The 24,046-nt window shown below is 43.4% G+C and overlaps 1 protein-coding gene across 1 annotated transcript in view; it reads right to left on the bottom strand.

The window, feature by feature from the left end:
* Window positions 1-24,046, bottom strand: part of trappc9 (trafficking protein particle complex subunit 9) — a 321,620-nt gene that overhangs the window by 280,483 nt on the left and 17,091 nt on the right. The window contains exons 11-12 of the mRNA XM_084158560.1: window positions 2,989-3,115; window positions 880-1,025 (exon numbers count right to left, since the gene is read on the bottom strand). Of these exons, the coding sequence (XP_084014686.1) occupies window positions 880-1,025; window positions 2,989-3,115 (273 nt within the window). The remainder of the gene's footprint in view (window positions 1-879; window positions 1,026-2,988; window positions 3,116-24,046) is intronic.

Here is a 24,046-nt window from a genome sequence, read left to right as displayed (position 1 = left end):
GTAAGGAAAGTAATAAGGAAGGACTGCTAAATTATTGAACCTAAAAGATGAGGCTTCAGACTCCAGCACAGTATCTGAGCACAGATGACATCACACTAAGACAGGACACAGCTATACTCAAAGGGAGACTACAATGAACAAACAGTGAATAGAGAAAGATGGAATGGATTTCAGTCATATTGAAAAAATTAAATAACACTTATAACAGCAGCCATTGTGTTGAGTCCATCTGATCTAATTTAGCACTGTAGCAGGGAGAGAGTTCACACTCCTTGGACTCTATGAGAAGCCAGAGTAGAACTCAGCATCTGTCACAATCATGAGAATGTCTGCCAAAACTGGAGGAGTTTTTAAGATCCAGAAACAATTAACAAGTGAATGTTCAGGAACAAAGAGAGCAGAGAGAGCAGAGAGCAGAGAGAGCAGAGAGAGAGCAGAGAGAGCAGAGAGAGAGAGCCAAGAGAGAGAGAGAGCAGAGAGAGAGAGAGAGAGCAGAGAGAGAGAGAGAGAGCAGAGAGAGAGAGAGAGAGCAGAGAGAGAGAGAGCAGAGAGAGAGCAGAGAGAGAGAGAGCAGAGAGAGAGAGAGCAGAGAGAGCAGAGAGAGAGCAGAGAGAGCAGAGAGAGAGAGAGAGAGCAGAGAGAGAGCAGAGAGAGAGAGAGAGAGCAGAGAGAGAGAGAGAGCAGAGAGAGAGAGAGAGAGAGCAGAGAGAAACGCAAGGAGCTCCTGGTTTAATTATGGAATTAGTCAAGCATGTATAGAAGATTAATTTACTCCATCATGTTATTTATAGACGTTTTACAATGAAAATATTAGTAGGCCTAAAACTGTTTTACTTCGACACGGCAACTTCAGAAGGTGTGTGTGTGTGTGGTGCCCACCTATCTTCTTGTTGCGCTCCTCTCCTCTGTTGTGCATAATGATGGGAGAGTAGATGAAGGGACTCTTAGTGGACATGTTGTTTCCCAGAAGGCCTTTCTGTTTGTGGGGGCGCAGGCTGATGGGCAGGTCCAGCAGCTTCACAGATCTGTAGGAGGGGAGAACCAATTAATCAATCAAATTTGTTTTATAAAGAACCTTCTTACATCAGCAGTTGTCACAAAGTGCTTTACAGATACCCAGCCTAAAACCCTAAAGAACAAGCAATGCAGATGCAGAAGCACAGTGGCTAGGAAAAACTCCCTAAAAGGCAGGGACCTAGTAAGAAAACCTAGAGAGAAACCAGGATCTGAGGGGTGGCCAGTCCTCTTCTGGCTGTGCCGGGGTGGGTAAGAAAACCTAGAGAGAAACCAGGATCTGAGGGGTGGCCAGTCCTCTTCTGGCTGTGCCGGGGTGGGTAAGAAAACCTAGAGAGAAACCAGGATCTGAGGGGTGGCCAGTCCTCTTCTGGCTGTGCCGGGGTGGATAAGAAAACCTAGAGAGAAACCAGGATCTGAGGGGTGGCCAGTCCTCTTCTGGCTGTGCCGGGGTGGGTAAGAAAACCTAGAGAGAAACCAGGATCTGAGGGGTGGCCAGTCCTCTTCTGGCTGTGCCGGGGTGGAGATTTAAGAGTACATGTGGCCATTAAGGCCAGATCGTTTGTCAAGACGTTTGTCAAGGGACGGGAGATGGCGAAGGAGCGAAGGAGGCAGAGAGAAAGATAAATAGTTTCTTTTATCTCAACAGCCATCTCCATTAAAGGTCCTGAGAGAGAAAATGAGGTGGCTTTTGGCATGGTGACCTGAGCCAATCACACACACACACACACACACACACACACACACACACACCTCTGCCAATCACATGGCAGCAGAACATAAATCCAGTAGAATTGGTGAATTTCATCCTGAGATTCTTAGCCCAGGCCATTTAATGAGCAAAGCATTCTGGAGGTGTGAATTGGAGCTAGTGGACACAGCACTTATCACCTCTCTGAGTAGCCAGACATTCACCTATCTCCACACTCACACATGAACTGTACAGATTGTCCTCCATCTCTCCTGGCCCTACTAATGGCACTGCCACCACAGAAAGAGGGGGAGATGGATACGGAGAAGATAGAAAACAGGGAGAAAAAGTTCATATAAAAGATAGACAGCATTCTGAGTGGTGTTTTGAGTGAACGTACTGTAACCTAAAACACTAAGCTGCCTTTTAAAAGTGCACAATACTATTTTCTTCTCAATAACTAACCTGGCTAAATAAAAGAAATTCACTCAGAATGTATCAATAAAAAATGGCCAACTCAAACAGAAACAATTGACCAACTCCTTCGACCAAAAAGCACAAAGCTTCAGCTCTTTTCAACAGCCAAGCATGGACCACTAAACATGGTGTTGCAAAAACAGCCCCCAGACTAGCCAAGCCAGGCCTAATATTTAAAAGAGCCCCAGACTAGCCAAGCCAGGCCTATTTAACAGTGGTGTTCATTTCTGTTTATATGACTGACTTTTACTGAAACATAAACAAGTCATATTTCACCATAAATACATTTACAAGTAGATGCTTCTGTAAATCAGTGTCATGTAAAATGTGCACTTAGATCTCAAACAGCTATAACTCTGTGTTCTGGGCCAGGGGGGGAGGAGGGAGGACAACAGCTACATTTCAATCATTACACCACCGTCACAAATACCTGACATTGTTGAGAGGGAGGACATTTTGTCTATTGATTAATCACGCCACTCAGAGTAGCAGTTACACGATGTTAGAACAGTGTCGTAACTATGACGAGCTCATTGGTACATTGATTAGATCAATCAGAATACGAGTTCAGACAGCAGGGTTGTGTTCATTAGGGCACACCGCAGCAAAGCATTTTGCAATGGAAAACTAGCGTTTCTTATTGGACAAGGTCAGATCGTACGCCCCCATTTCTCTCCGTTTCAAAGCGTTTTCTTCCATTTTGTGCCTAATGATCACGACCCAGAGCACTCACAGCGTTTGACTGACTTGCCTAACAACAGTTGATGAAAAAGAGCTTTATAAATATGATTGATTGACTGACGTACCTGATTATGGGTAGCTTGGTGAAGGGTACAGGGGGCAGTTTGAGTCCATCAGGCAGGGTGAGAACCTCCATTCCTCCTGGACATTTAGACGTGTAGTTCTCCAGACTCTGAGTCACCTCCTTCTTCTCTGTGGACCAGGGGAGGAAGAGACGAGGGTTAGAAATGGAGAGCACATTATTGATGGCCAGCCTGACCATTTCAAGTCACCAGGAAAAACAATTTCTACAAAGACAAGAGAGTGCTTTTTAGGGCTGACCCCCTTTAGTCGACTGGTCGATTGTTTGGTCGACCAAGATTTTAGTCGAGCAGTAGCAAAACCAAAATATTTCATGGTGTATAAGACACCTGTCTGATTTGCGCCTGTCTGAGTGGACTGATCCATTGTGGAAGCCGTGGGGATGGCACAGTCCATCACTAAGACATGTGCTACTGAAATTGTATATAGTTATATTACGTAGGAACAATGGTGCAACACTAATACAAAATAATATTATTTTATAACAAATGTGCTTTCTCCCGCGTTGGATAGCGGTCGCTGTCCTGAAACATCAGTGCGCTGTTGAATTGGTGCCTTTTCCTAGACCATGTTGCTACAGTATGTGCATAATAGCAAAGTTAACCAGCATAATGGTGTTGAGAACAATGCGGCAGAGGCAGCAGCGGAGTTAGGAGAAGAGAAAACAGCACTTGCCTTAATTGTTTAAGAAAAGTGAGGAGAGCGGAAACGCCAACTTAATCAGGTCTATAATCAATGTACCTGACTCTATAAATCATCCATATATATAATTACGGAAATAAGACAGATCCTGCTTCTGTTTGAGTGTTTGTTTAATAGCCTATTGATTCCGTGAGTACCAAGCCTCAGCAACCACAACATGTCGGATAAACAATTTCACAAATTCGGCTGTTTTTAAATCTTTGCTATGCTGTAATAAAGGCTTTACACGTTAAAACAGCCTCTCTGGTATTACTTATAATAATAAATAATAATAATAATAATATGCCATTTAGCAGACGCTTTTATCCAAAGCGACTTACAGTCATGCGTGCATACATTTTTGTGTATGGGTGGTCCCGGGGATCGAACCCACTACCTTGGCGTTACAAGCGCCGTGCTCTACCAGCTGAGCTACAGAGGACCATCTTAAATTTATTTAGTGTTGTTTACACTCTTCCAAATTGTCCGAATTTTTTTATTTATAATAACCCTCCTTTTATTGTTATTTTTACTATTATGATCATCATTATAATAATAAGTAATGACATTATCATTAGTAGGCTTAGTATAGCAGCCTTGGATAACCACCATCGAGCTGTAGGCCAAAGAGCACATCCTGTTTAGTCTTAATACCATAACTTACTTAAGCCTATATTTCAATACTTATATAGGCTACTCTATCAATCAATCAATCAATCAATCAATCATTCATTCGTTCCTGTAATCACACAGCATATGAGTCATTCATGATTTGAAATGCAACCAAGCATTTTCGTTTTAAAATCAAATAAAACGACCCTTGAATAATTAGCATAAACAATAAATAAAACCGCACCTTTTTGGAAATTGCATTCACGAATGAATGTGAATGTTATTAGTCTTTGCTGTAATAAAGGCTTTACAGAAAAAAGAAAAAAAAACGTTACAACAGACTCTCTGGTACGCTTATAATTTTAGTGTTGTTTACATTGTTCCAAATGGTCAGAAAAATGATATTGTAATCTAACAGCACCTGTTTGGCACACATAATATGACGCAGCGCTTACTCCTTACCTTCTTTTTCTTGATTTCTAGTATTTTCCACAACTATTCAAATTTGTTCTGCACATCCGACTTCCCCTTTACCTCCTGAGCAACGAGTAAACATTCCCCCATTTCGAGTTTATTTGTCACATCCTCTGCATCCATTTGTGTCATATGTGTTCAGAGTTTGATACAACCAATTTATTGATGTGATTATGATATGCTATAGGTCAGGCCCTATTGGTCACGTGCATGCAATGCATACATGTGTCACGTAAAGAGAGTAAGGGTTGAGGGAATAGGGAATGTTTTTCCTAAACAAATGAGGGATTTCGGTAACAGAACTTTTCAGTCAGAAATGGCTTTAATTATGTTGCAGGTTCAGCAACATGGACAGCGTGATAAACAATGCTGAAGTTCTGCAGTGGTCACTGCAGCATGGAGGAGAGAGCGTCAACGGGTGCTAGTCACATAGTCACTCGCTGTCATATTTTTTTTAACACAGCGCAGCAAGTCTGAGCACAATCAAATCAATCACGGTCGAACTCCCTCTTGTCATTTGTGTATCTTAATTATTTTATCAAACTGCGCTTAAAAGCATCAGACAAGCTCAGTGCATATAGTTGATTTGATTAAAACGCATACGATGGGTGTATATTCGACTCTCGATCGACCAAGATTTTTGTTTGTTTGTCGGGGACAGCCCTGGTGCTTTTACAGTGTAAGCCATCGTGTGTAAATCACATTATGTGGCACACTTAGTCTTTCCTCACTATTTGAAGTGACCAGTGATCTCTTGCTATAACTAGTGCTAAAGTCTAAGCAGATTACATGGCCCTATACATTTAATTGAGGATAATAACACAAATAACCCAGCTCCAGCCCAGCCCTCTCTCCAGCCCAGCCCTCTCTCCAGCCCAGCCCTCTCTCCAGCCCAGCCCTCTCTCCAGCCCTGTCCTCTCTCCAGCCCTGTCCTCTCTCCAGCCCAGCCCTCTCTCCAGCCCAGCCCTCTCTCCAGCCCAGCCCTCTCTCCAGCCCAGCCCTCTCTCCAGCCCTGTCCCTCCTTCGCCATCCTTCAGGTTTTAAGACAGTAGCTGGAACAATAAAAATGTTTACGGCCGTGCTGTATCATCACTCTTAGCCTCGCTGCTTTAGTCGCATACAAACATGTCTCTATGAGTTACTCTGCTGGCTGGGCCTCACACCACAGGGGTGGGCTAAGAGAGACAGAGATATATACAGTGAGGGAAAAAAGTATTTGATCCCACTGACAAAGAAATGATCAGTCTATAATTTTTATGGTAGGTTTATTTGAACAGTGAGAGACAGAATAACAACAACAAAATCCAGAAAAACGCATGTCAAAAATGTTATAAATTGATTTGCATTTTAATGAGGGAAATAAGTATTTGAACCCCTCTCAATCAGAAAGATGTCTGGCTCCCAGGTGTATTTTATACAGGTAATGAGCTGTGATTAGGAGCACACTCTTAAAGGGAGTGCTCCTAATCTCAGCTTGTTACCTGTATAAAAGACACCTCCTCACAGAAGCAATCAATCAATCAGATTACAAACTCTCCACCATGGCCAAGACCAAAGAGCTCTCCAAGGATGTCAGGGACAAGATTGTAGACCTACACAAGGCTGGAAGGGGCTACAAAACCATCGGCAAGCAGTTTGGTGAGAAGGTGGCAACAGTTGATACAATTATTCGCAAATGGAAGAAACACAAAAGACCTGTCAATCTCCCTCGGCCTGGGGCTCCATGCAAGATCTCACCTCGTGGAGTTGCAATGATCATGAGAATGGTGAGGAATCAGCCCAGAACTACACGGGAGGATCTTGTCAATGATCTCAAGGCAGCTGGGACCATAGTCCCCAAGAAAACAATCGGTAACACACTACGCCGTGAAGGACTGAAATCCTGCAGCGCCGGCAAGGTCCCCCTGCTCAAGAAAGCACATATACAGGCCCGTCTGAAGTTTGCCAATGAACATCTGAATGATTCAGAGGAGAACTGGGTGAAAGTGTTGTGGTCAGATGAGACCAAAATCAAGCTCTTTGGCATCAACTCAACTCGCCGTGTTTGGAGGAGGAGGAATGCTGCCTATGACCCCAAGAACACCATCCCCACCGTCAAACATGGAGGTGGAAACATTATGCTTTGGGGGTGTGTTTCTGCAAATGGGACAGGACAACTTCACCGCATCAAAGGGACGATGGACGGGGCCATGTACCGTCAAATCTTGGGTGAGAACCTCCTTCCCTCAGCCAGGGCATTGAAAATGGGTACTCCAGCATGACAATGACCCAAAACACACAGCCAAGGCAACAAAGGAGTGGCTCAAGAAGAAGCATATTAAGGTCCTGGAGTGGCCTAGCCAGTCTCCAGACCTTAATCCCATAGAAAATCTGTGGAGGGAGCTGAAGGTTTGAGTTGCCAAACGTCAGCCTCGAAACCTTAATGACTTGGAGAAGATCTGCAAAGATGAGTGGGACAAAATCCCTCCTGAGATGTGTGCAAACCTGGTGGCCAACTACAAGAAACGTCTGACCTCTGTGATTACCAACAAGGGTTTTGCCACCAAGTACTAAGTCATGTTTTGCAGAGGGGTCAAATACTTATTTCCTTCATTAAAATGCAAATCAATTCATAACATTTTTGACATGCGTTTTTCTGGATTTTTTTGTTGTTATTCTGTCTCTCACTGTTCAAATAAACCTACCATTAAAATTATAGACTGATCATGTCTTTGTCAGTGGGCAAACGTACAAAATCAGCAGGGGATCAAATACTTTTTTCCCCTCACTGTACATATATACACTCCAACCAAGCTCCTGGATAGGCTACTTCTCAGTTTCCCACTGACAGCCACAAAATGATGAGCCTGAGCAACAGAGCAGCACAGACAGATTGACAGAACATACTGCGGTCCAGATCCAGGCAGACATGTCCTTTAGACATAGGTCTTTGAGGAGAGTAAATCTGATAGACTGAAGAGCAGAGCAGTGTCAGGAAACAGAACATCACCTTGATACAATCTCAGAGTCAGACTGCCATTATTGAAAACCTGTTTCAACCTGTTTTTACAAAGCAAATTAAGGTCTAAAAGGGATGTTAAAGCCTTCTGTTCATTATAAGTCGAGTCACATTCAGTGTTGTGTGTTTGCAGTGTTGGGAAGTGTCTTAACGATAATGGTTGAACAAGCAGAGAAATGCTGCATGCAGCATATAAAACAGCCTGGAGGTAGAAATTGACTTATGTAAGGCTTTGAGTATTGTTGCTGGTAGTACATTTCGACCACAGCGGTCCCCCGTTTACCTGTCTGGCTGTCTACCGCTCTCCCTGCCGGTCATGAGCAACTTAAAATTATTCCTAAACCTGCATGGAGTCAATTGTATTTGGAAGCCCAGGTAACATAGTCTAACAGTAGAAACATGGAGAGTTGAAGGACAGACAGTGAAGGACAAAAACTCTGTATCGATTCTCATTTTGGGATGATGTGAGGTAAACACTACCTTTGAAGAGCTCACTGCAGCATTCCACAAACCTCCCTCTCTCCCCCTCTCTCTCCCGCTCTCTCCCCCTCTCTCTCCCGCTCTCTCCCAGTTCTGCTTTCTATCTGCGACCCCCCCCCCCAACCCAAAATATAGCTGCTTTTCTACTCCAGTTCAATTCCTGTGGGGAATCGATTCAACTCACTTTCGCTTGAAGAGTTTTGAGAGCAGAATGTGACTAAACAAGTAAACATTACTGGAAATTAAACGTTTGCCATCAATTAGTATGTCAGTCCATCAGTCAGCAGAGAAATAAGCAATTAAATAAATAAGCATAAGCTTTGGAAGACTTAAGAGAGCAAAAACTAAATAATCGGAGTTCACAGATTTAAAATAGGCCCACATCAATTAAATAGCCTGATCACATGATTTGCCTCTCCAAAATCTAAATACATATTAATAAATGCAGTCAGACAGATAAAAACTACAGTGTAATATGTATTTTTCCATCTAACCTGCAGACCATACATTATCAACCCCCCGACTGGGTGGAGGCCAGAAACAGAGCCGACAACTGGCAAGGCTATAAATAAAGTAAACGCTGCCTCCTCCACTTTACTGCTCACATTGAGTAATGCACCACTGCACTGCACAGGTAGTGAGGAGAATCAATACATTCTGGCATTTACTGGGCTCAGTGACACAGACTCCATAACAGAGGTAACAACTCATCTTCCCAGAGACGTAAAGATAAAACATTGTTTTCCTTTTGTCTTTTCACCAAAAACACAGAACACATAACTTTAATTAGGCCTAAAGTGATGAATAGAGAAGTATTTAAAACTTAAGTTAATATATTATTTAGTACAAGTCCACATAAATCAACTCATCAAGGAAAACAAGGCAAAACAGATTCAAGACTCATAAATTCTTCATTCATTCTTACGTAACAGGTTCAACTTTCTTAAACTTTGAACATGTCCCTAAATGACACCGATATGACTATCATTTCTCAGTTCCTCCGCTCATTTTGAAGACAAACCCCTACATTTCCATCCAAAGCAGCAGCAGATCAGTAGCCGATGGTGTGGTACTGTAGAGAGGACCCCTGGTGATGACTTTGAAATGTTTTAACATTCTTTGAGAGGCCTCTTAACTGACTGAAACTCTAGTGGGAGAGAGAGAAGAGAGACTGGGACTTCAAATACATCCTGACAGTAGTAGCAGTCTCAATAAAACATAGAGGGAGATTCTGCCAACTGTCACTGAAGATGATGGACTGCCCCGCCGTGTTGGATGTGATGGAAGTGCTGACAGAATACAAACTGAAATGAATGTCAAATTAATTACGGAAATTTGATTTATTTATTGTTTTGGGTGCAGGGGTGTTTACAAGGAGAAGTCAACTGCAATGACATTACTGCATGCATATTGCAGGTGAAAAACCTAGCCTCATCTTAAACACAGTTAACCAGACTACTACACTAGAAAATTGAATGTGGGTGAGAAACTCGCAAAAACTGACAACAGACTTAGAAAATATGTATGTTTACTTCAGTGTACTGAGATGGAATGAGTGAGTGGGCATCTTATGTGACTGAGTATCTACGGAAATCAGGAGGGAGTCTGAGTGCCTGGGGCTTTCAAGCAACTCCATCAACATGTTCAGTTCATAATGTTGATGTTTACTTCAAGTTCACACTAAAGCTAGCCAGGAACTTGTATACTGTAAGTTACTGTTGTGTACTATTCATAGACATAGAATTACTAGAACGGGATTTCTATTGGTCTGAGGGGCTATACCCATTCTAGTCATTATATTTCTAAGATTCCCAACTCCTAAACTGATTAAACCGCCTCCAAACCACACTGGGTTCAAATACAATCTAATTTTATTCATCACATACACCGAATACAACTGGTATAGACTTTAGAGTGAAATGCTTGCTTACGAACCTTTCCCAACGATAAATAAAATATGAACTAACACAAGAGGAATAAAATAAAATGCACAAGAATGGAGCTATATACAGGGAGTATCAGTCAGTACCAGATCAATGTGCAGAGGTACAAGGTACTTGAGGGAGATATGTACATGAAGGCAGGGTAAAGTGACTAGGCATCCGGATAGATAATAATACGAGTAAAATAAAGAACAGAGTAGCAGCAGCAAATGATGATTGTAACAGTGTGTGTGTGTGTGTGTGTGTGTGTGTGTGTGCGTGTGTATGTGTGTTTGTGTTGGTGTGTGTGTGTGTTATGTGTGTGCATATGTAGTGTATGTGAATGTGTGAGAGTTTTGTGTGGGAGTGACAGTGTAGTGTGTGTGTGTGTGTGTGTGTGTGTGTGTGTGTGTGTGTATATATATATATATATATATATATATATATATATATATATATATATATATATATATATATATATATATATATATATATATAAAGTCTAGTGAGTGTGTGTAGGGTCAGTGCAAGATAGAGTCAGTGCAGCTAATTAATTGACTATTTAGCACTCTGGCGATTTAGCAGTCTTATGGCTTGGGGGTAGAAGCTACCTCGGAGCCTGTTGGTCCGAGAGTCGATGCTCCGGTACTGTTTGACGGACTGTAGCAGAGTGAATAGTCTGTGGCTTGGGTGGCTGGAGTCTTTGGCAATTTTTCAGGCCTTCCTCTGACACCGCTTGATATTGTGACAGGGAGCTTGTCCCCAGTGATGTACTGGGCTGTCCACACCACCCACTGTAGCGCTTTGCAGTCAAGGGCGGTGCAATTGCCACATCAAGCGGTGATGCAGCCAGTCAAGATGCTCTCGATGGTGCAGCTGTATAACTTTTTGAAGATCTGAGGGCCCATGCCAAATCTTTTCAGCCTCCTGAGCGAGAAGAGACGCTGCCGTGCCCTCTTAACGACTGTGCGGGTGTGTGTGGGCCATGTTAAGTCCTTAGTGATGTGGACGACAAGAACTTGAAGCTCTCGACCCGCTCCACAACAGCCCTGTCAATGTGGATGGGGGCGTGCTGTCCCCTTTTTCTCCTATAGTCCACAATCAGCTCCTTGGTCTTACTGACGTTGACGGAGAGGTTGTTGTCCTGGCACCACACTGCTAAGTCTCTGACCTCCTCCCTGTAGGCAGGCTCATCGCCGTCGGTGATCAGGCCTACCACCATCATGTTATCAGCAAACTTGATGATGGTGTGTGAGTCATGCGGTGTGTGAGTCTTGCGTGGCCACACAGTCGTGGGAGAACAGGGAGTACAGGAGAGACTGAGCACACACCCCTGAGGGGCCCCCGTGTTGAGGGTCAGCGTGGCGGATGTGTTGTTGCCTACCCTCACCAACTGGGGCCGGTCCGTCAGGAAGTCCAGGATCCAGTTGCAGAGGGAGGGGTTCAGTCCCAGGGTCCCTAGCTTGGTGATGAGCTTGGAGGGGACTATGGTGTTGAACTCTCACAGTTATTTCCCCTCTTGTCCAGGTGAGGGAGGTCAATGTGAAGTGCAACTGAGACTGCGTCATCTGTGGATCTGTTGGGGCGGTATGCGAATTGGAGTGGGTCTAGGGTGTCTGGGATGATGGTGTTGATGTGTGTCATGACCAGCCTTTCAAAGCATTTCATAATTACATATGTGAGTTCTACAGGGTGATAGACATTTAGGCAGGTTACCTTGGAGCTCTTGGGAACAGGGACAATGGTGGTCAGCTTGAAACATGTTGGGATTACAGACTGGGACAAGGAGAGATTGAATATGTCTGTGAAGACACACACTGCCAGCTGGTCTGCGCATGCTCTGAGAACGCGCCCTGGTATTCCGCCTTGTGGTTGTTAACTTAAACATTTTCGGCCACACACAGTGTTATATTCCTCAAAGTGAGCATAAAAGGCATTTAGCTTGTTTGGGAGTTCTGCATCGCTGGGCAACTCATGACTGGGTTTCCCTTAGTAATCCGTTATCGTCTGCAATCCCCGCCACATACGACGAGGGTAGTAGCTGGTGTAATAAGATTCCACCTTCCTCCTATATTGTCTTTTGCATGTTTGATGTCTCGTCAGAGGTCTTAGAGGGATTTCTTGTATGTGTCCATGTCCGTGTCCCGTTCATTGTAAGTGGTAGCTCTGGTATGGATTCGTTCTTATAGTCACTGTGGAGACGACATTGTTTATGCACTTATTGATGAAGCCTGTGACTGTTGTTTTAAACTCCTTACAGTTATCAGATGAATCCCGGAACATATCCCAGTCTGTACTAGCAAAACAGTCTTGTAGCCTTGTGTCTGCTTCGTCCGACCACTTTCATATTGAGCGCATCACTGGTACTTCCTGTTTGAGCTTTTGTTTGTAAACAGGAAGCAGGAGAATGGAGTCATGGTCAGATTGCTGAAGGGAGGATCTTGTATGCTTTTCTGTGGGTAGAATAAAAGTGGTCTAGTGTTCTACCGCCCCTAGTGGCGCAGGAGACGTGTTGGTAGAAGTAAGGTATGACGGTTTTAAGTCTCCCCGCGTTAAAGTCTCCGCCCACTAGAAACTCTGCCTCTGGTAGAGCGGTTTCTTGTTTGTTTATTGCCCTATACAGTTCGTTGAGTGCCAGAGTGGTGATAGCTTCTGGAAGAATGTAGACATCTGTAATAATTACGGATGAGAACTCTCTTTGTAGATAAAAGGGTCTGCAGCTTACCATGAGGTATTCTATGTAAGGTGAGCAAAAGCTTGAGATTTCCTTCACACTTGAAGCAGCACACCAATTGTTATTTATGAAAAACACATATTTTCCCGAAGCCGCCGCCGTCCGATCCTGCTGCTGAATGGAGAATCCACCGAGTACTACGTGCATGGCGCAATCATCCAGCAATGTTTCAATAAGACATAATATCGCAGTATCTACAATAGGAGACTCAAAACGAAAGGTTTGAGTTGCCCTAACTCTCACCCCTCCACGTGGCGATATGGATGTGCTAATTACAGTGGGACTGCAAGAGAGACCAAACTAATACCTGGAGATATTAATACTGTAGATACTACTATTTTTGGGATACATTGACGCTGTCATTCTCAGATCACGGTCACGGATATCCTAAATGAAGCATGTACGAGTGAACATTGGGGAATACCTGAATAAATAATTGAGAGAGGAGACAGCAAAAGGGTAAAATGACTTGTGAAGTGGCCATTTTTAAATGTTCACCTCTGATGATTGAGGAGAAAGTACAATCAATTATCTGGGACTAGTAAACCAGATATAGAAACACAGCATGGACTACTGTTAGGCTAGTTCTGCTGCGATGAAACGATAAGCTTCAGATTAGGCTCAAGTAGTCTTTAATTGCCATTTCTGCCACGATAAACTTCAGCTAACGCTATTCATTTTAACAACTGTTTCAAAAAAAATAAATAGGTCTCAATATAGATAAGAGCCTGCAAGCTTCTGATCTGAAGCCTAGTTTCCAAGCCACAACACAGCCAACTAGTAAAATATTGATTGTAACCTCCTGTCCCTGATACAGTTGAACTACCCCCACTAGCGATGGGGGAAAAACATCGATACAGTTACATATCGGGATATTATTTATGACAATATATTGTGTCGTATTATTTTTGACAATATATTGTGTCGTATTGTTTTGACAATATCACAATATTATTTTTGCGCTAGTTGGATGTCTGTACCTGCGCCATAACTCCAGTTTATTTCCTTCATAGCTTGTTCTCCATCTTCTTTTTAACCAGTTAAATTTAACTAAATGTAATCGAAAAAGTCATCTATGTAATCCCCAAAAGTAATTATTTATAATGAGAGGGCCGTAAAGAATAACTAGTAATACTCAAAGGTTAAAATCTCACCTTTCTGGTAAAAATAGTTACATTGCTGAGGTGTAGTCACCTTTGAGGACACAAGCTCAAGTACACAGCACAAATATGATAAAAATATGTTCATCAAAACTGTATGAATAAGGCTTGAAATGACTTATGCTTTCTAAATATAGCATATTCTAATTATAAAACGACTAAGCTTTCACCTTCCTTATAACCGTAAAATACATATTTGTACGTTTAGTGTTAGAGAAAATGTGGTCTCTCGATCAAAACTTCTGCCCTCATCGCTGTGGAAGTCTCACAGAGCTCTAGCTTGGCTTCCTGAACTCGTTAGGAACACACCATTCATCTCATATTAATCTTGTCCGTCTATGACAAACAGAAAGTGTTTTTTGTTTAAAATCTATGAATTATTTTAGATTAATGGCTATAATTCGATCTCTGAAAGTGCTATCGTGATGAAACCACTCTATCCTGGTGCTCTGAATGCAGGCATATGCTTTGTCTGTGATGTAGGGTTCAGCCATGAGTTGGACAGTCAGAAGAGTGAATGAATGGTAGGAGGGACATCCGAGCTTCAAGTGGTTTCAGATTTCACATCCTACGTCACACAGGCTGAGAAAAGAATACTACTGTGTCCATGGGAACCAGGGCTATCGATCAGCGCAAGCCATTTCTATTGACACCGTAGATCTATCGATTTATAAGTGACCATTTCGGTTGGAATCGGTCCCAGAACAACGCAGGTCCCCAAAACACGGGACCTTACATCTAAGAGGCTTTAAATAGGGAGCCAATTTGTTTTCAGCACTTTAATTCCCATGACTGATCAGAACTACACTACATGACCAAAAGTATGTGGACACCTGCTCGTCAAACATCTCATTCCAAAATCAGGGGTTTAATATGGAGTTGGTCCCCCACTTTGCTGCTATAACAGCCTCCACTCTTCTGGGAAGGCTTTTCACCAGATGTTGGAACATTGCTGCGGGGACTTGCTTCCATTTACCCACAAGAGCATTAGTGAGGTCGGGCACTGATGTTGGGCGATTAGGCCTGGCTCGCAGTCGTTCCAATTCATCCCAAAGGTGTTTGATGGGGTTGAGGTCAGGGCTCTGTGCAGGCCAGTCACGTTCTTCCACACCGATCTCGACAAACCATTTGTGTATGGACCTCGCTTTGTACACGGGGGCATTGTCATGCTGAAACAGGAAAGGGCCTTCCCCAAACTGAAGCCACAAAGTCGGAAGCACAGAATCGTCTAGAATGTCATTGCATGCTGTAGCGTTAAGATTTCCCTTCACTGGAACTAAGGGGCCTAGCCTGCACCACGAAAAACAGCCCCAGACCATTATTCCTCCTCCACCAAACTTTACAGTTGGCACTATGCATTGGGGCAGGTAGCGTTCTCTTGGCATCCGCTGAACTCAGACTCGTCCGTCGGACTGCCAGATGGTGAAGAGTGATTCATCACTCCAGAGAACGCATTTCCACTGCTCCAGAGTTCAATGGCAGCGAGCTTTACTCCACTCCAGCCGACGCTTGGCATTGCGCATGATGACCTTATGCTTGTGTGTGGCTGCTCGGCCATGGAAACCTATTTTATGAAGCTCCCAACGAACAGTTCTTGTGCTGACATTGCTTCCTGAGGCAGTTTGGAACTTGGTAGTGAGTGTTGCAACCGAGGACAGACGATTTTTACACGCTACGCGCTTCAGCACTCAGGGTTCCGTTCTGTGAGCTTGTATGGCATGCCACTTCGTGGCTGAGCCGTTGTTGCTCCTAGACGTTTCCACTTCACAATAACAGCACTTACAGTTGACCGGGGCAGCACTAGCAGGGCAGAAATTTGACAAACTGACTTATTGGAAAGGTGGCATCCTATGACTGTGCCATGTTGAAAGTCAATGAGCTCTTCAGTAAGGTAATTCTACTGCCAATGTTTGTCTATGGAGATTGCATGGCTGTGTGCTCGATTTTATACACCTGTCAGCAAAGGGTGTGGCTGAAATAGCAGAGTCCACTAATCTGAAGGGATGTCCACATACTTTTGTATATATTGTGTAGTTTTCTCACGGCTCTCTCTTGTCCCTCTGCAACAGACATACTGTATGGTGAGCAATATGTTTGGAACATCGAATCGCAATACATATAGAATCATGAGAATCGCAATACATATCGGCACCTACAGTGCCTTCAGAAATTATTCATACCCCTTGACTAATTCCACATTTTGTTGTGTTACAGCCTGAATTCAAAATTGATTACATCTTCTTTTTTTTACTCATCTGCACACAATACTCCATAATGACAAAGTGAAAACATGTTTTTAGACATTTTTCCAAATTTATTTTAAATACAGAAATATCTAATTTACATAAGTATTCACACCCTTGAGTCAATACATGTTAAAATCACATTTGGCAGTGATTACAGCTGTGAGTCTTTCTGTGTAAGTCTATGAGAGCTTTGCACACCTGGACTTTCAAGTCTTGCCATAGATTTTCAAGCCGATTTACAGTATATCAAAACTGTAACCCGGCCACTCAAGAACATTCAGTCTTCTTGGTAAGCAAATCCAGTGTAGATTTGGCCTTGTGTTTTAGGTTATTTTCCTCTGAAAGGTGAATTAATCTCCCAGTGTCTGGTGGAAAGCAGACTGAACCAGGTTTTCCTCTAGGATTTTGCCTGTGCTTAACTCCATTCCGTTTATTTTTTATCCTGAAAAACTTCCCAATCCTTAACGATTACAAGCATACCCATAACATGATGCAGCCACCACTATGCTTGAAAATATGGAGAGTGATACTCAGTAATGTGTTGTTTTGGATTTGCCCCGAACATAACACTTTGTATTCAGGACAAAGTTAATTGACTTGCCAAATGTTTTGCAGTATTACTTTAGTAACTTGTTGCAAACAGGATTCATGTTTTGGAATATGTTTATTCTGTACAGGCTTACTTCTTTTCACTCTGTCAAGGTGGTTAGAATTGTGGAGTAACTACAATGTTGTTGATCCATCCTCAGTTTTCTCCTATCACAGCCATTAAACTCTGTAACTATTTAAAGTCTCCCTTGGCCTCATGGTGAAATCCATGAGCGGTTTCCTTCCTCTCCGGCAACTGAGTTCGGAAGGACGCCTGTGTCTTTGTAGTGACTGGGTGTATTGATACACCATCCAAAGTGTAATTAATAACGTCACCATGCTCAAAGGGATATACAATGTCAGCTTCTTTTTTTTTAATCTACCATTGGAAAACCTCCCTGGTCTGTGTGGTTGAATCTGTGTTTGAAATTCACTGCTCGATTGAGGGACCTTACAGATAACTGTAATCATACAAAAATCATGTTAAACACTATTATTGCACACAGAGTGAGTCAATGCAACTTATTATGTGACTTATTAAGCACATTTTTACTCCTGAACTTATTTAGGCTTGCCATAGCAATGGGGTTGAATACTTATATCGTGAGGTCCCTGGCATTTCCCAGCCTTCACCCCCACACGCTTTACTTATCTCTTCCTCCCTTCATCCCATGCAGTCCTGAAGCTTTTGTGATGTCACTAGAGGAAAAATGACACGCTACCTCTTTCTCTTCCTATTGCTCACTCTCTCTACCTCTCTTCGCCCTCTCCCAGGCAGGGTGACACAGTGGTAACGTTAATGAGCTTGGCGTGATCACCTTCTCCTGAACCCATCTCTCTCCCTTTCCCTCACTCTCCTAAGCCAGAAACATTAAGCAGTTATCTTCAATCCCTGCCACTCTACAAAGGCCCAGCTTAAATAAAACATTTGAGTTATGTTTTTTAATGTCACCGACGGGGACTTGAAAAGGCACTACTACCTCAAGACAGACCTTTGAAAGCGCCGGCCCTGAAATTCAAAGCCCTGGCATTTCCTTTCCCCGGGAGCTTCTGCTGTGACATTAAATGGGAGGACTAAACGGGAGGACAGCAATGTGCTTAAAGGAGAAACTGGAGTCGATATTCATTTACAGGGGTTGACTTCTAAGACTTGAATTGTCTTGGTCATATACTGTGTCGTGTGCTATCGGTCACATACTGTACCACGATGTTGAGGGACAGAACAAATTCCTTGGTTGTGCACCTGTGTAGAAAAACAGCCCCTCTCTCATACCCAAACCCCAGGGCCTCACCAGGGGCCTCATGTATCAAGGTGCGTGCACAAAAAAAGAGATGCACACATGCGCCAGTTTTCCCGCAAAGGTTGATAATTATACATTTTGAACTTGACGGAAAAGTGTGTGCATCTCCACACAAATCTCAAATCATGCGTGCGCACAACTTCTAGTTGATGATCAACTCTATGCAAGCAAATTGGCTATTGTTCTTTTGGGGGAAATGGAGGTGTTTGATGCACGGGAATGATAATAATGGTAAGCTCATTAAAACATTGGCCTAATGATAAAACAGATGAATTTGCCGTTGGTAAGAAGATCGCATAGCAGAATGTCGTCTAATATGTTTATTTTACTTTTATTATATAGTCCTAAATCCTAATCATATTGCAGGGCATGTCTCTCCTTTTCTGACGTGACTGGTTCATTCCCACAAATATTAGGCTACCATTTATCCATCACTCATTCAATAAGACAACCATGCTCGAAAGTAAATAGACCACTAAAAAAAAGGACATTCTGCCCACACCTCTACAGAAATGTGATCAAATTTGGCATTGCGATATCTTCTAGAAACTATCATGGCCCAGTTCCAACATCTCCAAATCATACAGCAAATGAGGGCATTTCTGTTACCATAAAAAGGTAAGGGCGTCTTTCAGGCGGGGTTGTAGCGCTCGTTCACGAGCCCACAAATATAGTATGGCTCTGATTTATCAATTAAAACATGCTTATTTTGTGTGCAACAGTTTGATCAATCCCAATAATTTGTTGCACACGCAAATCCTAGAATCTCCACTACACCAGAACTTTTTTTTTTTATGTACGCATGGTTGATAAATGACGCCCCAGATCTGGGGATTAAAGGCACAATCTGGGATATTTGAGAATGGTTATATTGTTTCCCATCCTCATCTGTCAGCTTTATACCAAACCAAGTAGTATTGGGTTGAAACACAAACTCAGGATTGTGACTTTAAATGAAAAGGCTGTTGCTGCTGGGCCGAGAGTCACACTGTTCCCCTGTGCTGAGCTGTGCTGCTGTGTGTTCTACAATAATTCCCCAGACACGCAGCGAACACAGCGAGGGGGCCGCACCCCACTACTGCATGCTGGGAGAAGACGGCCTGCAATAACCCCCGCCGTGTGTGACATCACCACACTGCAGACAAACAGCAGGGGGGTGATAGGGAATAGCAGGAGGGAGGAAGAGGGAGAGTGAGAGAAAGCGAGAGGGAGGGTGAGAGAGAGAGACGAGGGCGAGGAGAGTAGGCGTGCAACCGCAGTTTAGAGGGGACAGATTTGTGCACGGCCCATTTCACTGAGTGTCTCTGCCAAAGCCACCATTGAGAAACTCACTGAGAACTATAGAGGTTTTAAGCTGTTAAAACAGTTACTCAAGCATGGAGTTAGGAGTCTGGGGCTTCAACTTGAGTGAGATCATAGTGCACATGCTAGCTGAAATATAACAATGAAATATGTTCTGTCACTTTTTTATGCTCAGCCTCACACACAAAATGTCATAGCAAGAAAAGCATTTTTTCTCAATCATACTTCACACCTTTCGGTCTCTTGAGGCGTCACAGGCTGTAACTGCCCGTTGTTTGAGTGTGACGGCGGCTGACACACATGGTGGGTGTATGACGCCCACTGAGCTGTAGCTGAGCTGTTGTTATTCCAGCAGGTTTAAACAGTGAGGATGCTGGGTAGATGGGAGCATGGCCTCCCTCAGCGTAGCAACAGTCCCTAACTGCTGCTGCTGACATTGGTGAATATTTCATACTGTTGGCGCTCTGCTCTCTCCCTCTCTCGCTCTCAAATGCGACCTACTTCTGGTGAGGATGTACTGACATGTACAGTATGTGTAAGTGACAGATGCACACACTATATGTTACTATTTTTTTATGTATGTAAATTGTAAAGTATTTTGTCTGTAATGTATTTTTGGGTATGTGTTGGACCCCAGTAAGATTAGCTGTTGCCATTGGTGTCGGCTAATGGGGATCATAATACATTTAAAATGTCTCTCTCTTTGCTCTCCCTCTCTGTATTCGCACTCTGCTTTTCGCTCTCCATCTGCTTTCTCCACTCTCTCTCTCCCTCCCTCTCCCTTTTCCCCCCCTCTACCAAAAGGATTACACTGGTCTCGATAGTGAGGTCAGTGAGGCATCTGCTCTACCTCCCCCCACTCCTCCCCCTCGCCTTGGGTGAGTACCCATCTCCTGAGTCCAGATGAAGCCCACAGTCACCCAGCCACCAGCTGAGACTGGCTTGGTTGAGCATCACACACACCATTACACCCGCAGGCACAATGCTGGCTTTCCTAAAGGACATGCATGGATGGCTGTGGCCAGGGGATGATTTTAGATGATCAGTAGTATGAAATGGAGAAAAATGAAGTAGGATTTTAAACTAATACAGTGGCTTGCGAAAGTACTCACCCCCCTTGGTATTTTTCCTATTATGTTGCCTTACAACCTGGAATTAAAATAGATTTTTGGGGGGTTTGTATCATTTGATTTACACAACATGCAAAATATTTTTGGGGTGAAACAAACAAGAAATAAGACAAAAAACTTGAGCGTGCATAACTATTCACCCCCCCAAAGTCAATACTTTGTAGAGCCACCTTTTGCAGCAATTACAGCTGCAAGTCTCTTGGGGTATGTCTCTATAAGCTTGGCACATCTAGCCACTGCGATTTTTGCCCATTCTTCAAGGCAAAACTGCTCCAGCTCCTTCAACTTGGATGGGTCCGCTGGTGTACAGCAATCTTTAAGTCATACCACAGATTCTCAATTGGATTGAGGTCTGGGCTTTGACTAGGTCATTCCAAGACATTTAAATGTTTCCCCTTAAACCCCTCGAGTGTTGCTTTAGCAGTATGCTTAGGGTCATTGTCCTGCTGGAAGGTGAACCTCCGTCCCAGTCTCAAATCTCTGGAAGATTGAAACAGGTTTCCCTCAAGGATTTCCCTGTATTTAGTGCCATCCATCATTCCTTCCCTGCCGATGAAAAACATCACCACAGCATGATGCTGCCACCACCATGCTTCACTGTGGGGATGGTGTTCTCAGGGTGATGAGAGGTTTTGGGTTTGCACCAGACATAGCGTTTTCCTTGATGCCCAAAAAGCTCAATTTTAGTCTCATCTCACCAGAGTACCTTCTTCCATATGTTTGGGGAGTCTCCCACATGGCTTTTGGCAAACACCAAACATGTTTGCTTATTTTTTTCTTTAAGCAATGGCTTTTTTCTGGCCACTCTTCTGTAAAGCCCAGCTCTGTGGAGTGTACGGCTTAAAGTGGTCCTATGGACAGATACTCCAATCTCCGCTGTGGAGCTTTGCAGCTCCTTTAGGGTTATCTTTGGTCTCTTTGTTGCATCTCTGATTAATGCCCTCCTTGCCTGGTCCGTGAGTTTTGGTGGGTGGCCCTCTCTTGGCAGGTTTGTTATGGTGCCATATTCTTTCAATTTTTTAAATAATGGATTTAATGGTGCTCCGTGGGATGTTCAAAGTTTCTGATATTTTTTTATAACCCAACCCTGATCTGTACTTCTCCACAACTTTGTCCCTGACCTGTTTGGACAGCTCCTTGGTCTTCATGGTGCCGCTTGCTTGGTGGTGCCCCTTGCTTAGTGGTGTTGCAGACTCTGGGGCCTTTCAGAACAGGTGTATATATACTGAGATCATGTGACACTTAAATAAAGTCCACCTGTGTGCAATCTAACTAATTATGTGACTTCTGAAGGTAATTGGTTGCACCAGATCTTATTTAGGGGCTTCATAGCAAAGGGGGTGAATACATATGCACGCACCACTTTTCCGTTATTTATTATATTTTTGTAAACAAGTTATGTTTTTCATTTCACTTCCCCAATTTGGACTATTTTGCGTATGTCCATTACATGAAATCCAAATAAAAATCCATTTAAATTACAGGTTGTAATGCAACAAAATAGGAAAAACGCCAAGGGGGATGAATACTTTTGCAAGGCACTGTACGGACAAAAACGTTTGACTATGACTATGTAATATCTGTTAGTCCTAGACTAGAGCTAGTCAGACATTTTCTTTCCTTTTTTGAAAGAGTTACTATTTTTATTCAGTTTCCTTTCTATTCAGTACATGTCTAAACCCTGGGTGGCTATTTGAAGAATCTCAAATATATTTTGATTTGTATAACACTTTTTTGGTTACTACATGATTCCATATATGTTATTTCATAGTTTTGATGTCTTCACTAATATTTACGGCATTTAGCAGACGCTCTTATCCAGAGCGACTTACTAATTGGTGCATTCAACTTATAGCCAGTGGGATAACCACTTTACAATATGTTTTTTTTTTTTTTTTTTTTTTTTTTTGGGGGTGGGGTAAGGGGGGATAGAAGGATTACTTTATCCTATCCCTGGTATTCCTTAAAGAGGTGGGGTTTCAAGTGTCTCCGGAAGGTGGTGAGTGACTCCGCTGACCTGGCGTCGTGAGGGAGCTTGTTCCACCATTGGGGTGCCAGAGCAGCAAACAGTTTTGACTGGGCTGAGCGGGAACTGTGCTTCCGCAGAGGTAGGGGGGCCTGCAAGCCAGAGGTGGATGAACGCAATGCCCTCGTTTGGGTGTAGGGACTGATCAGAGCCTGAAGGTACGGAGGTGCCGTTCCCCTCACAGCTCCGTAGGCAAGCACCATGGTCTTGAAGCAAATTGCGAGCTTCAACTGGAAGCCAGTGGAGTGTGCGGAGGAGCGGGGTGACGTGAGAGAACTTGGGAAGGTTGAACACCAGACGGGCTCCCGAGTGGCGCAGTGATCTAAGGCACTGCATCGCAGTGCTAGCTGTGCCACTAGAGATCCTGGTTCGACCCATGGGGCGGCGCACAATTGGCCCAGCGTCGTCCAGGGTAGGGGAGGGAATGGCCGGCAGGGATGTAGCTCAGTTGGTAGAGCATGGCGTTTGCAACGCCAGGGTTGTGGGTTCGATTCCCACGGGGGGCCAGTATGAAATGTATATATATATATATATATATATATATATATATATATATATATATATATATATACACACAGTGGGGAGAACAAGTATTTGATACACTGCCGATTTTGCAGGTTTTCCTACTTACAAAGCATGTAGAGGTCTGTAATTTTTATCATAGGTACACTTCAACTGCGAGACACGGAATCTAAAACAAAAACCCAGAAAATCACATTGTATGATTTTTAAATAATTCATTTGCATTTTATTGCATGACATAAGTATTTGATCACCTACCAACCAGTAAGAATTCCGGCTCTCACAGACCTGTTAGTTTTTCTTTAAGAAGCCCTCCTGTTCTCCACTCATTACCTATATTAACTGCACCTGTTTGAACTTGTTACCTATATAAAAGACACCTGTCCACACACTCAATCAAACAGACTCCAACCTCTCCACAATGGCCAAGACCAGAGAGCTGTGTAAGGACATCAGGGATAAAATTGTAGACCTGCACAAGGCTGGGATGGGCTACAGGACAATAGGCAAGCAGCTTGGTGAGAAGGCAACAACTGTTGGCGCAATTATTAGAAAATGGAAGAAGTTCAAGATGACGGTCAATCACCCTCGGTCTGGGGCTCCATGCAAGATCTCACCTCGTGGGGCATCAATGATCATGAGGAAGGTGAGGGATCAGCCCAGAACTACACGGCAGGACCTGGTCAATGACCTGAAGAGAGCTGGGACCACAGTCTCAAAGAAAACCATTAGTAACACACTACGCCGTCATGGATTAAAATCCTGCAGCGCACGCAAGGTCCCCCTGATCAAGCCAGTGCATGTCCAGGCCCGTCTGAAGTTTGCCAATGACCATCTGGATGATCCAGAGGAGGAATGGGAGAAGG

Source organism: Coregonus lavaretus (genome assembly GCF_964263955.1).
Source record: "Coregonus lavaretus genome assembly, chromosome: 3".
NCBI classification, from domain to species: Eukaryota; Metazoa; Chordata; class Actinopteri; order Salmoniformes; family Salmonidae; genus Coregonus; species Coregonus lavaretus.
This window is presented reverse-complemented; position numbering and strand designations above follow the sequence as displayed.